Genomic DNA, 13,448 nt, shown 5'->3' with positions numbered 1-13,448 from the left:
CGCCGCCGCCAGATCGGGCTGCAGGGCGTGCGGCCGCCGCCCCTCTGCTCCCGCTCGCGAGGAAGGGAAAATGGTTACCTTGGGCAGCGGCCCGAGAGGAGATGCGACGGCGACCTTGGACGGCGGCCAGAGAGGGGCGACGGCGACCTTGGGGAGGCGGCCGGAGAGGAACGGGAGCGGGAGCGGGAGTTTTTTTTTGGTCGTGGGAGCGGGAGCGCGAGCCCACGAGCGTGGCTTGGTCGTCTTTACTCCCACGCCAGGTACGCTCGTGGTAGCGACGTCTAAATGTGCACGACGTGATACACGATCCACTGGGAAGGCTTTTTTGATCTTGATAGTGTAAGTTTAGCATCCACCTCCATTTACACGTTCCACTAGAGATGCTCTTAGTGCGTTGCGTTGCTCACCTGTATAGTATATCTAATCTAATCCCCCCAGCCACACCACCTGCAGCAAGGAGACGACCATTCATTCAGCTCGTTTCTCCCTTGGATCTCTCAACCACTCCTCTCAAGGTTAGTGCTCTTTGTGCAACTAAATTGATTGTTATCTTCCAAGTCTGGCATCATGCTGCCAGAAGGTCGTTGTTTGGTAAACGGCTGCTCACTCCCTAGTCGCTCTCGCTCTTGTCTCCGCTGGCCGGAGAGGAAAGGGGCTTCCCTCTTCCTCTGGAAATTAAATCCAGATCCAGTGTAGTTACGTTATTGGGTCAATCCCTGCCCTCGGCATGACCTGTTGTTGCTCTCGATTCAACCTCAAGGGCCTGGCAACAGTAATGAGTCTCCCCCAGATCTAAAACTTGTGGAAGCGGACGACGCTGCTGTAGAAGCTGGCCCATCTGAGGTTTATTCCTTTCCAGCGTTTCCAGTAATCTCCCCTGCTTTGCATTTCTCTCCGCCACTTAGCCCCATCCCTCCAGATCTGACCACTCAATCCTCAGATTTGTGGCCATTTCCACGCACTAGGCTGCTCACTGCCTTTACTTGGGTCTTTCTGATGCTCCTCACGTCGTACTCTGCTTCTTTCTTCGTCAGCACTTATGCCACGGCGACAAACTGGTTTCTTCCTTCTACCTGTGTGCCCACCTTTTAGGAGGCGACGGTGCATCCATATCGTCGGCGCCGAAGATCGTCACTGCTGCTGGAGAATGACGTCCCTGCTTCCGGTCGTGTCGAGCCCTTGTCTGCTATTTCGGACAGGCAGAGCTAGTTAGCTTGTGGCAGGGCAGGCTTTGCAAAATATAAGCATGGTTAATTAATCCCCGTGAGCTTCCACATGCTGCAAAATATGTGGAGCAGTGTTTTCTTTGGGGTCTTCTTGAGCTGTGTTTTTTTTTTCTTGTTCTGCTGAAAAAGGTGTAGAGGGGCATATATATAAAGGATCTCATTTTTTTCGGAAAGGGGATAGCCCCGGCCTCTGTATCATTCGATGCACACAACCAACTAATATAAAGGATCTCATGGACTAGCTCTCAGCCTTTCAGTTTAGAACTTTAGATGTGCTTCTCATCCCAGCAGTGTTTCAGCACTACACCAAATTAGGCTTTTAAACAACAATAGCCGTACTGTTATCTCAACTTTACAAGCATCATGTTTTGCTCGTATCTACATTGGTATAAATCTTACAACAGTTTCTTCTATTTTGCATTTAATGCAGGGTTTTATTACACTATTGGACATTCTGTATCAGTTCCGGTCTGTGCTGAGTATTTGTTGCCGCGTGAATAATTTACTGGAGACAACTTTCTTGTACAATTACCATATACTGCTATAGGAAGGTACTAGTTTCTGGTGATCTAGTCAATCGTCAGTTCTCCATGCAATGGTGCTCTAGTAGGAACAAATCTTTTTTTCTTGTTATTGTTGAAAGTGCATAGTTTGAAATGGATTGCACAACAGATACATGGATCTTGAGGTCCTGGAGCATATACTTGATGGAAGAGAGAAGCCAAGAAATCTATCATTCACATTTTTGAAGAATATCACTGAGAACTTCTCGGAAGATCGAGAAATCGGCCATGGTGGATTTGCAACGGTTTATAAGGTATATATATGCCATCTAAAGATTACGTTTGAAATTTTTATATCGACTTGAGACTCGGTAGTAAAAAGTCACAGTATATATAGGTGTTACATACATTTCCAAGATATCCCAAAAAAGGCAATTCTGGTGTGGTACTCCTAGGATAGAGACACGGTGTGTCGCTTTGTGGCACAAGCCCGTGCGCATGCATTAGTTGGCCAGGGAGCCTCAAATATATGGTGGTGCGAGTGTTGTGTTACTCACTCTACATCTCTTTATTGCATAGCACCTTCCAATTCAGCTACACATTCTTTTAATGCTCACAAGAGAAGTTAAACAGGGAGTGCTCCCAAATGGAAACGTCGCGGTAAAGAGGATAAGGAACAGTCATTCAATCAATGAGACATTATTTTGTCGTGAAGTTGACAGCCTGTTGAACATTGAACATAAAAATGTTGTACGGTTTCTTGGCTTCTGTGCTAGCACAGAGCAAACAGCCATCCAAATCGAAGGATCGAAACAACATATTTACGCTGAGATAAGAGAAAGACTACTCTGTTTTGAGTATATCAGCAATGGAAGCCTACAAAAATATATTACTGGTACGTTATTGTTGCATCCGATACATCCATTATCTTTCTTTTTTCTTCTTCTATTTCACTTCTCTTTGACATGTTTTATTTATAATTAAGAAGTGATACACTAGAACACAAATGTTGATGTCATTTGTTGTTCAACATTTAGTGGCATACACAAATCAGATGGTGGAAACTTTCATGGCTCGCTGTTACTTTCCCCATTATGCAGATGAATTAAGGGGCCTTGAATGGAATACACGATATGGAATAATTAGAGGCATTTGTGAAGGTTTGTATCATCTGCACAAGGAAAAGCAGATATACCATATGGATCTAAAACCCGACAATATACTCCTAGATAATGATATGGCGCCGAAAATCACGGATTTTGGCTTATCAAGACTTGATGAAAAGACCAAAACCATGAGTGAATACCGTCTTGGATCATTGTAAGCTATGCATCAAAATAACAAATTTTCTTGGCATTTACTCACATTTTTTGATGTTATAATGCACTGAAATATCGACCTTTTATGCAGTCGATATTGTGCTCCAGAATACCTACACCAGGGGAAGATGTCATTCAAATCAGACATGTACAGTTTGGGTGTTATAATTATCGAACTAGTGACAGGAGAAAAGGTGATCCCGCATAATAATAACAACAATGTAAGAGGTCTTATCCCGGCATGCAGACTATCTCTTTTTAGAAATACCGTAACTTTCCTCCTTGCTTATTTGTTACAATTTCTTGTAGTAATTCTACTTAAATTGCATATTATGGTATTGGATGTCTTGCATATCTAGTTAAATAATACATACTGCAAGAGAAACATAAGCCATGTGATCTTACTTGAAAACCAGCAGATCACTCACCCCACCGTTTTAGAAATTGATTTCAATGGACGGTAGTTGTAATACCCACCCAATTAGTGATGGCCCATGTGTCCCAAGTGGAGTTGTGTGGTGGGATTAGTCCTACATGGAAAGTTTAAACAGAGTATAGTCCAAAGGATTTACAAACACTTTGACGAGCATACGCACATTTGTGTTCTAACCATATGTAGAACATCTGGGTTTACCCTTTTACATATTACATACCTGAAGAGAAATATTAGTCGTGGGATGGTCTTAGTCGAAAAGCCGCACAATATTGGAAGGTAAACGCTTTATCGAGTAGTGATATTGAGTTCCATATCGCATACCACCTTTTGAGAAATTGACTACGATGGATAGTAGTTTAATGTGATGGATCGAAATATTTACATTTCATCCAAGTGTCATCGGGTCATCATATGCCTTCCGAGCCTCCATAAAACACTCTCACTCTCTTCCTCATGCTCCAGATTGTATAGTCCAAGCTAGGTTTATTACTTATATATGACCTCAAGGGTTTTCGAATACCCTCATGCAGTATTTATCCACAACAGAAGTTACTAGTCGTGTTTCCTAGGACACAAGGCGTGGACACTGAACTTTTATTATGTTTTCTGTTTAAGAAAAACTAGGAACACTCCCAGTAGCATTGATAGCAGGACGGTGGTCTTGTGTGGCCGAGTGCAAGCACCAAACACTACTGCAGAAAGAGGTATCTCCGGTCGGTGTAAAGCCTGCGTCGGCGGTGGGTATTGCCACCCTCTTGGCTAAGGCTGGTTGCAGTGGGAGAATCATATGAAGTATCATGCATGCTAATTGAGCAATTTAAATGAGGTGGCATACAATTAAATAAAGAAAAGAGATGAGTGAGTATCTGTCATATTAATTGATGTGCTACTATGTGTCCTCAATAGCAGTAATAAGGTCATCTATGATAACAACCTAATGTTTGAATGCACACATGCTAAGGAGCTGTGGAGCAAGCTGGGATTGCTCGATGATCTTAATGAAGCGACCATGGTTGACCGTTCAAGCTTTTTTTTTGGAAAGGAGGATGATCCCCGACCTTTGCATCTGGGAGATGCATGCGGCCACTTTATTGATTATTCTCAAGGACCTTACAAAGTATTACAACAATATGCCTGAATCCGCCACAAATGCCACTACTCCTATCCATATGATGAAGGGGTGCTAGCTGAGCCAAATACCCAGACCACTCACCTAAGCCTATTATCAAAAGCCAGAAACCCCAGCCGAGTCACATACCGGGTCTGGGGCACTAACCGGTCTGACGCACTCACATGTGTCGTCGCCGCCATTTCCACAGGTCCTTCTTCAGAGCAGATATTGAGGCTTCTACCTTGTCAGGCCACTCTGCCATCAACGCCACCATGACGCCAGACAGCTACCTCCTCCTGCGCGAGTCCATCACCGTATCGGCCGCCGAGTCTCCACTGCGCCTCACCGTCGAGATCCGTCGCCTTCAAATGGGTAGGATGAAACACCGCTCCACCAAAGAAGCCACCCACTGGTCCCTCAATCCCGTGTACGCCTCCAAGAATGACGCCCCCAATGAGGAAACGATACCAACGCGCCGCCGTCATCCGATCTACTGATTTAGGGTTTCCCCCAGAGGTAGCGGATCAAGGTCTGGAGCTTCTCCACGGCAATGCCTTCAGGAAGGTAACGACATAAAAGAGTGTCGCCATCGCCGGTCTTGGCATCAAGCCGAGAATGAGGTTTTCACCCGGATCCAATCGAAGAACCTCCATCAAGCATCGTGTGCATGGGTCACCGCCGATCTGAGCCGTCGTGCATCGAGCAGGCCGCACCTGCCAGAACAAATCTGTCTGGAGGGCAAACCACACATGGCGCCAACCCAACCACTAGGCCCTCCATGCCGCCACCGCCGATCTGAGGTCCGATGGTCCGACGCCGCAGACCCGGCCGCCGCCGCTGAATGCAGCAAAGGCCACTGCTTGAAGCAGGGCCGGCCGCTGCACCCGCCACCATCGCCGCCCTACGCCGAGGCGGCTGCCGCGCCGCCGCCGGTCAAGGCATGCCCGCCACACCGCCAAGGCCAGATCGGCTGTGCCACCGCACGACGCGAGGCTCCGCACTGCCCCCATGGCGCAGGAGAGAGGGAAGGCCCCCTCCACCGCCGTCAGCCCCCGGGCTAGGTCGGCGGCGTCCTTCGGCGGCGGCGGAGGGAGGGATGGAAGGACGGGGAGCCCCCGGCGGCTAGGGTTGCGACCCCGCCCGAGTCACCCGAGCGGGGGCGACGCGGGGGAAGCGGGGGGGACAGTTCAGGCTATTCCACCATGGAATACCTATTGCTATTACCAGCATTGTCGTCACACATTAAACCGGGGTTCGACATGAGGCAAATCCTTCCTGTAGGGTGTTGGTATCTATAGTGGATCCGAAGGCAAATTACTCATAACGAAGCCACCCTCCCCCTACAAGATGGCCCATTTCTGTTTTAGCAATTGCTAGTAATTTCCATCGTTAGTGTTTGCGGAAACCTAAAGGAGTAGAGCATAAATGGGTCAGACTCGAGCCAAAATTTATCAAACTAAGTATTGATGCATCATACCATGAAGACGAGGGTGCAGGTGCTACCTTGGCGGTGCTAAGAGATGTATATGGTAATCTGCTTGCAACTCAATGTGTCTATGTTCCCTATCCTGCAAATGTGGTAACTATGGAGGCAATGACGATGCGTAATGGATTAACCCTCGTAAATAGTTTGGGATTTCACCGTGTAGAAGCGGAGTCAGATTCTCTTAACGTTATAGACTTCTGCACTGGTCAATCGCGTTGGTGAGACGCTGCCTCAGCAATATTCGCGGAATGTGTGGATATTAGTGTTCCTGTTGGGAAGGTCAAATTTAAACATTGTTATCGGTCTGCTAATCAAGCGGCTCATGTGCTGTGTAATTAGAGTTAGCCCCCGGATAGCCTCACAGTATAACTAGTAGATAATGTACTGATTATTTGATCTTAATAAACCTGCCATTATGCCCTTCGCTAAAAAAACATCCAGAGTCATATATAACTGAAAAAAGAAACGTAGAGAAGTCTCAAGTAGGAGATGGGTACTGCAGAAGCACAAAATGGTGATTCAGAACAAGCGATCAGGACATGATGAAAGCGTGGCAAACTTAGAAGCGCATCCCAGGCAAAGTTGGTGTCTCGATCTACATTAGCCATCAAGGTGTTAAAAGCTAAGCCATCATACATGTCTGACGTCTAGTCTACTCTGGACTGTCTATTCTTACGCCTTGTAAATATAACACAATTCCAAGTGTGAGTGTATAATAGCTTATTCTACACGCCTAGTAAAAAGTGTACAAAATATAGTAATTTCGAAACAATATAGTAAAATAATGGGATAATTAATTTGGTGCGCTTAGTTGTGTTCCACTCGGCAGGTTTACCCCTAGTTTCCGAAAATACTTGTTCCTGCCCAAACCACTTTGCTCCTCTTATGCTTTTGCCAAGTGACCGTTTGACCATCACTTTGAAAACTTCATAAAAAATTCATACTAAATCAGAAAAATTCAAATAAGATATCAAAATGTTCAAAAAAGCATCACCTATATGTGGATGTCATTTGCATTCATGAAAAAAGTGTTGACCAGTCCCCATCTCGGTTTTAGCTCACATGATCTTAGCATGAACTATAAAATCTAAAAAAATCAAAAAATTCTTAAAAAAATTGATGGCAAACTTTGACCAATGTTTTGAGTGCTTTCCAAGTTTCATAAGGGAATGCCATTCGTGGAAGTCGTGCCAAAATTTCATTTTTTTTACCACCACTTCCACGAATGTCATTCCGTTATGAAACTTGGCGAGCACTGAAAACATTGGTCAAAGTTTGCTACCAATTTTTTCTAAATTTTTTAGATTTCTTTAGATTTTACTGTTCATGCTAAGATCATATGAGCTAAAACTGAGATGGGTACTGGCCAACACTTTTTTCATGAATGCAAATGACATGCACATATAGGTGATGCTTATCTGAACATTTTGATATCTTATTTGAATTTTTCTGAGTTAGTATGAATTTTTTATGAAGTTTCAAAGTGACGGTCATAGGGCAAAAGCATAAGAGGAGCAAAGTGGTTTGGGCAGGAACTAGTATTTTTTCGGAAACTAGGGGTAAACCTGCCGAGTGTGACCCAACTAGGGTCATAAAATCAATTATCCCTAAAATAATTACTTGGCTAGCAAATACATCACTCTAAAATTACTAGGTTTTGTGCATAGTTTTACTATATTTTTTTACAAAATTATACTATGGGTGTAGAATAACTATTCCACACTCTAGCTTGTATCATCTTTTGAGAATTGAGATGCTACGATTGGCAGCATTTTTCCAAATAAAGGAAAAAACTTTCCAGTTGTGCATTGAAAGACTATACACAACCATATTTGCACCAGCCTGTATGCGGAGAGTAGTTTCATAAATTAAAAGACATAGTTGGCCTTAAATACAGAACCATGCTTCAACAATCACTTGAAAAACTTATAGAATTCGAAACCACAGTTTTATACTCCCTCCGTTCCTAAATATTTGTCTTTCTAGAGATTTCAACAAGTGACTACATACGGAGCAAAATGACTGAATCTACACTCTAAAATATGTCTATATACATCCGTATGTGGAAGTCCACTTAAAATCTCTAAAAAGACAAATACTTAGGAACGGAGGGAGTATAAATTAACACAATCCAGAAGCATGAACTAATACCCACACCTTCACTAAGTGCACGCGGCGAGAAAAATCATCTATACTGTCACTCACATTTATCTCTAGCGTCTCTTTGTACTCCCTCCATCCTAAAGTTATTGTCTTAGATTTGTCTTAATATGGATGTATCTAGTCACGTTTTAGTGTTAGATACATCCATATCTAAACAAATCTTAGACAAGAATTTGGGGCACATTTTAGTGTTAGATACATCTGTATCTGAACAAATCTTAGACAAGAATTTTGGGACGGAGGTAGTATGTTTCAAGCCTTCTCATCTCTCTCTTGAGGCAAACATACCACATGGGATGCTCGGGTTTGGAAAAGATCCTTAAGCACCCAGCAAATCATTTAACTTTGTGTATATGACATGCAGTTCGCCTGCATGGTTCGAGAAAATTTTGTGTATGTGACGTTTCAAAAAAGAACTTTGTGTATAGGAGAAAGACATGTCCAAGTTGGTTTTGTTGTACTTGTCATTGTCCCATCACATGAGATTATTGCTTAAACAATTTGACTTCTTGTTTGCATGCCATCTTGTGTGGAATCGCAGGTACTTAGGAGATGGAGGCACAGATGGAAAAAATCAGGGAAGGAAACACCATTGGTCTACCAACAAGTAGCAAAATGCATCAAAATTGGGCTACTCTGCCAGGAACAGGACCCGTCCAAACGGCCTTTTATATGGGATATGATACATGATATAAGAGAAACTGAAGGTATTAATGGAAAAACCAGCAATTCCTATGAACATTCATTTGGACAGGTATGCTCGTATGCTCCCTGTGCTTGGACTACTCACCTCTGATTGTTTTCATCTTTCTCTATTTCTTGCTTGTAGAATACACTCTTCTTCATGTATGATCTTTTCTTGCAGATAATCCCTTACTTAGAAGACGACATGCTTGGCATTGAGCCACTTGAACTACATTTTCCTTTTGAGCTTAACAAACAGATGTCATGCGCACTCCAGCTAACAAATGAGACAAACTCTTATATTGCCTTCAACATCCAAAATACGAGCCCCTTGTCATACTGCACAAAACCGCAGAAAGACATTATGCCGCCACAATCCAAGTGTACTATTGAAATTACAATGCAACTGCAGGGCAAGGCACCAGGGTATATGCATCGCACCAATGAACTTACTGTGTGGAGCACCAAACTGAATGATAGCCTTGCAGTTGAGGATATAACTACAAACATGTTCATTAATGAGGCGGTCAACACGGTTGATGAGGTGAATTTGGATGTGGCTTTTGATGCACGGCCACAAAGCGAGCTTCTTGATGTCCACCCTCCCGAGCTTGGCCCTTCCTTGGAATCCAGAAAGTTTGTAGTTATATCCTCAGCTGCAAGGCAAGAGTTGCCATTATAAATACAATGCAAGGAGAAGTCGTTGGTTCTAGGCACTATAGTAAGCAAGGATCAAGTCGACTCCACTCAGCCACATGAAGCAAGTGCCGAAACAAGTGAGGTGAGCTGTCTAAAAATACTAAACTTGGAAAACTATGTCTATTTAATTAGTGGTCAATGCCAATGATCTTTGATCTTTGATTGTAGTTGAGTGCCTACAAACCTAGCATGTTTTTTTTGTCTTGAGATACTCCATGGGGGTACTTTGTACATATTAATGATAGATGTTGGTTTTGAGTGCAGGCGCAAGAACCACTTGAAGGGGATGGTGAGGTATATTTAAGCTAATCTACTATTTTCTTGTTAATGTATGCCGAAAGTCAACAAGTATATTGTTTTCTTCGAGGCTAAGTTCCTCTTCCTTTCTTTTCAGAATATGTGCATCTCAGATGAAGATCTAGATGGTGTCTTAGATGATAACCCACAAAGACTGCTTCAATTATTCGTGTAGGAGCATTGATCATGTATTATGTCGTGTGGAAAAGTATCTCCAACTTCACAAATCTCAATTAGTTCCACATGATGAAGAGAATTAGGCATCAATGTCTGTTTAGCTGCCTATGTTCCTGGAAATGGCCCTATCTGAGTGAATAGGCAGAACTAAGATGTAGCAGAATGTTTCCCTTAAAAAAAGATGCAGCAGAATGTACTTTTTTTAGGACATATATATATTTGTACTCATGAAGATGAGAACTAGAAAAGCACTTTTGTTGTTTTTTTAAGAAAAAAGTGAAGGAAATATGCCTAGAGGCAATAATAAAGTTGTTATTTTATATTTCCTTATATCATGATAAATGTTTATTATTCATGCTAGAAATGATACATGTGTGGATACATAGACAAAACACAGTGTCCCTAGTAAGCCTCTACTAGACTAGCTCGTTAATCAAAGATGGTTAAGTTTCCTAACCATAGACATATGTTGTCATTTGATTAACGGGATCACATCATTAGGAGAATGATGTGATGGACAAGACCCATTCGTTAGCTTAGCATCATGATCGTTCAGTTTTACTGCTATTGCTTTCTTCATGTCAAATACATATTCCTTCGACTATGAGATTGTGCTATCAAATGTCACATCGTAACTGGGTGACTATAGAGATGATCTACAGGTATCTCCGAATGTGTTTATTGGGTTGGAATAGATCAAGATTAGGATTTGTCACTCCGAGTATCGGAGAGGTATCTCTAGGCCCTCTTGGTAATACACATCATAGAAAGCCTTGCAAGCAAAGTGGCTAATGAGTTAGTTGCAGGATAATGTATTATGTAACGAGTAAAGAGACTTGCCGGTAACGAGATTGAACTAGGTATGTAGATACCAACGATCGAATCTCGGGCATGTAACATACCGATGACAGAGTGAATTACGTATGTTGTCATAACGGTTTGACCGATAAAGATCTTTGTAGAATATGTAGGAGCCAATATGAGCATCAAGTTTCTGCTATTGGTTATTGACCGGAGGGGTGTCTCGGTCATGTCTACATAGTTCTCGAACCCGTAGGGTCCGCACGCTTAACGTTCGATGACGATTTTGTATTATATGAGTTATGTGATTTGGTGATCGAATGTTGTTCAGAGTCCTGGATGAGATCACATACATGACGAGGACTCTCGAAATGGTCGAGAGGTAAAGATTTATATATAGGACGATGGTATTCGGACACCGGAAGTGTTTCGGAGGGTACCGGGTACATATCAGGTCACGAGAAGGGGTTCCGGGCACCCCCGGCAAAAGATATGGGCCTAATGGGCCAAGAGGGGAAACAACAGCCAGCAGGGGCTGCTGCGCCCCCCATATGGGCCGCACCTAAGGGGAAGGAAAGAGGGGAAGAGAGAAGGAAGGTGAGGGATTCGGCCACCCCCTTCCTTCCCTCCTCCCTCCTCTTTCCTTTCCCCTCCGGTGAATACGGAAGGGGGGAGGCCGAATTGGGGAGGAGCCCAAGTAGGATTCCTCCTACTTGGGGCGCCCCTTGCTGCTCTCCTTCCTCTCCCACCAATATATACATGGGGAGGGGGCGCCTAGAACACACATAACAACATCTGTTAGCCGTGTGCAGCGCCCCCACCACAGATTACACCCTCGGTCATATTTTCGCGGAACTTGGGCGAAGCCCTGCACGGATCACTTCACCATCACTGTCACCATGCCGTCGTGCTGACAGAACTCATCTACTCCCTCAACACTTTGCTGGATCAAGAGTTCGAGGGACTTCATGGAGCTGAAAGTGTGCAGAACTCGGAGGTGCCGTACGTTCGATGCTTGATCAGTCGGAAAGAGAAGAAGTTCGACTACATCAACCGCGTTGTCAAATGCTTCCGTTTTCGGTCTACGAGGGTACGTAAACACACTCTCCTCCTCTCATTGCTATGCATCTCCTAGATAGGTCTTGCATGAGCGTAGGATTTTTTTCGAAATTGCATGCTACATTTCCCAATAGTGGCATCATGAGCGAGGTCTATGCATAGATGATATGCACAAGTAGAACACGAAGAGTTGTGGGTGGTGATAGTCATACTGCTTACCACCAACGTCTTATTTTGATTCGGCGGTATTGTGGGATGAAGCGGCCCGGACCAACCTTACATGTCCACGTACATGAGACCGGTTCCACCGACACACATGTAACTAGTTTTGCATAAAGGTGGCTGGCGGGTGTCTGTTTCTCCTACTTTAATTGAATTGAATTTGACTACGGTCGGTCCTTAAAGAAGGTTAACACAGCAAACTTGACGAAACACCATTGTGGTTTTGTGCATAGGTAAGAACGGTTCTTGCTAGAAGCCCGTAGCAGCCACGTAAAACTTGCAAAAACAAAGTAGAGGACGTCTAACTTGTTTTTGCAGGGCATGTTGTGATGTGATATGGTCAAGACATGATGTGATATACGTTGTTGTATGAGATGATAATGTTTTATAAGTTATCGGCAACTGGCAGGAGCCTGATGGTTGTCGCTTTATTGTATGAAATGCAAATGCCATGTAATTGCTTTACTTTATCACTAAGCGTTAGCGATAGTTGTAGAAGCAATAGTTGGTGAGACGACCATGACGCAACGATGGAGATCAAGGTGTCAAGCCAGTGATGATGGAGATCATGACGATGCTTTGGAGATGTATATCAAAATCACAAGATGATGATGGCCATATCATGTCACATATTTTGATTGCATGTGATGTTTATCTATATGCATCTTTCTTAGTACGGCTGTAGAATTATAAGATGATCCCTTCACTGAATTTCAAGGTATAAGTGTTCTCCCTGAGTATGCACCGTGGCGACAGTTCGTCGTGTTGAGACACCATGTGATGATCGGTCGTGATAGACTCTACGTTCACATACAACGGGTGAAAGACAGTTTTGCACATGCGGAATACTTGGGTTAAACTTGATGAGCCAAGCATGTACAAAATGTCTATTTAAGTGGGTGTTGGAACATATGACAAGCTCAGAATTATATCCTTAGTGCGCCATGCTTTACGGCTTAGAACCGGGACTTAAAAACTGTTTTGAACGCCACGGAGCATATGAGATGTTCCAAGAGTTGAAATTGGTATTTCTGACTCATGCCCGTGTCAAGAGGTATGAGACCTCTGACAAGTAATTTTCCTACAAGATGGAGGAGAATAGCTCAGCCAGTGAGCATGTGCTCAAAATGTCCAGGTACTACAATCACTTGAATCAAGTGGGAGTTAATCTTCTAGATAAGATAGTGATTGACAGAGTTCTCTAGTCACTATCACCAAGTTACTAGAACTTCGTGATGAACTATAATATGCAAGGGATGATAAAA

General features: G+C 43.5%; 1 protein-coding gene across 1 annotated transcript; it reads left to right on the top strand.

The window, feature by feature from the left end:
• Positions 1-366: 366 nt before the first annotated feature.
• Positions 367-10,423, top strand: LOC123162052 (putative receptor-like protein kinase At4g00960). The gene is made up of 10 exons (XM_044579855.1): positions 367-515; positions 1,657-1,777; positions 1,899-2,043; positions 2,363-2,624; positions 2,830-3,049; positions 3,140-3,269; positions 8,786-8,998; positions 9,110-9,709; positions 9,892-9,921; positions 10,022-10,423. The coding sequence occupies exons 3-8, from the start codon at positions 1,903-1,905 to the stop codon at positions 9,608-9,610; spliced, it is 1,467 nt and encodes a 488-aa protein (XP_044435790.1). The 5' UTR covers positions 367-515; positions 1,657-1,777; positions 1,899-1,902; the 3' UTR covers positions 9,611-9,709; positions 9,892-9,921; positions 10,022-10,423.
• Positions 10,424-13,448: the final 3,025 nt, after the last annotated feature.

This window comes from Triticum aestivum, chromosome 7B (genome assembly GCF_018294505.1).
Source record: "Triticum aestivum cultivar Chinese Spring chromosome 7B, IWGSC CS RefSeq v2.1, whole genome shotgun sequence".
NCBI classification, from domain to species: domain Eukaryota; kingdom Viridiplantae; phylum Streptophyta; class Magnoliopsida; order Poales; family Poaceae; genus Triticum; species Triticum aestivum.
Note: the sequence above shows the minus strand (reverse complement) of the source record. Positions and strands in the feature narration are given on the sequence as shown.

Bases quoted from the DNA above. Each gene is read 5' to 3' on its own strand.
- LOC123162052 (XM_044579855.1), top strand. From the start codon at position 1,903: ATGGATCTTGAGGTCCTGGAGCATATACTTGATGGAAGAGAGAAGCCA. The intron at 3,270-8,785 runs GTAAGAGGTCTT...GTGGAATCGCAG, and splicing joins CGCATAATAATAACAACAAT to GTACTTAGGAGATGGAGGCA. The intron at 8,999-9,109 runs GTATGCTCGTAT...CTTTTCTTGCAG, and splicing joins ATGAACATTCATTTGGACAG to ATAATCCCTTACTTAGAAGA.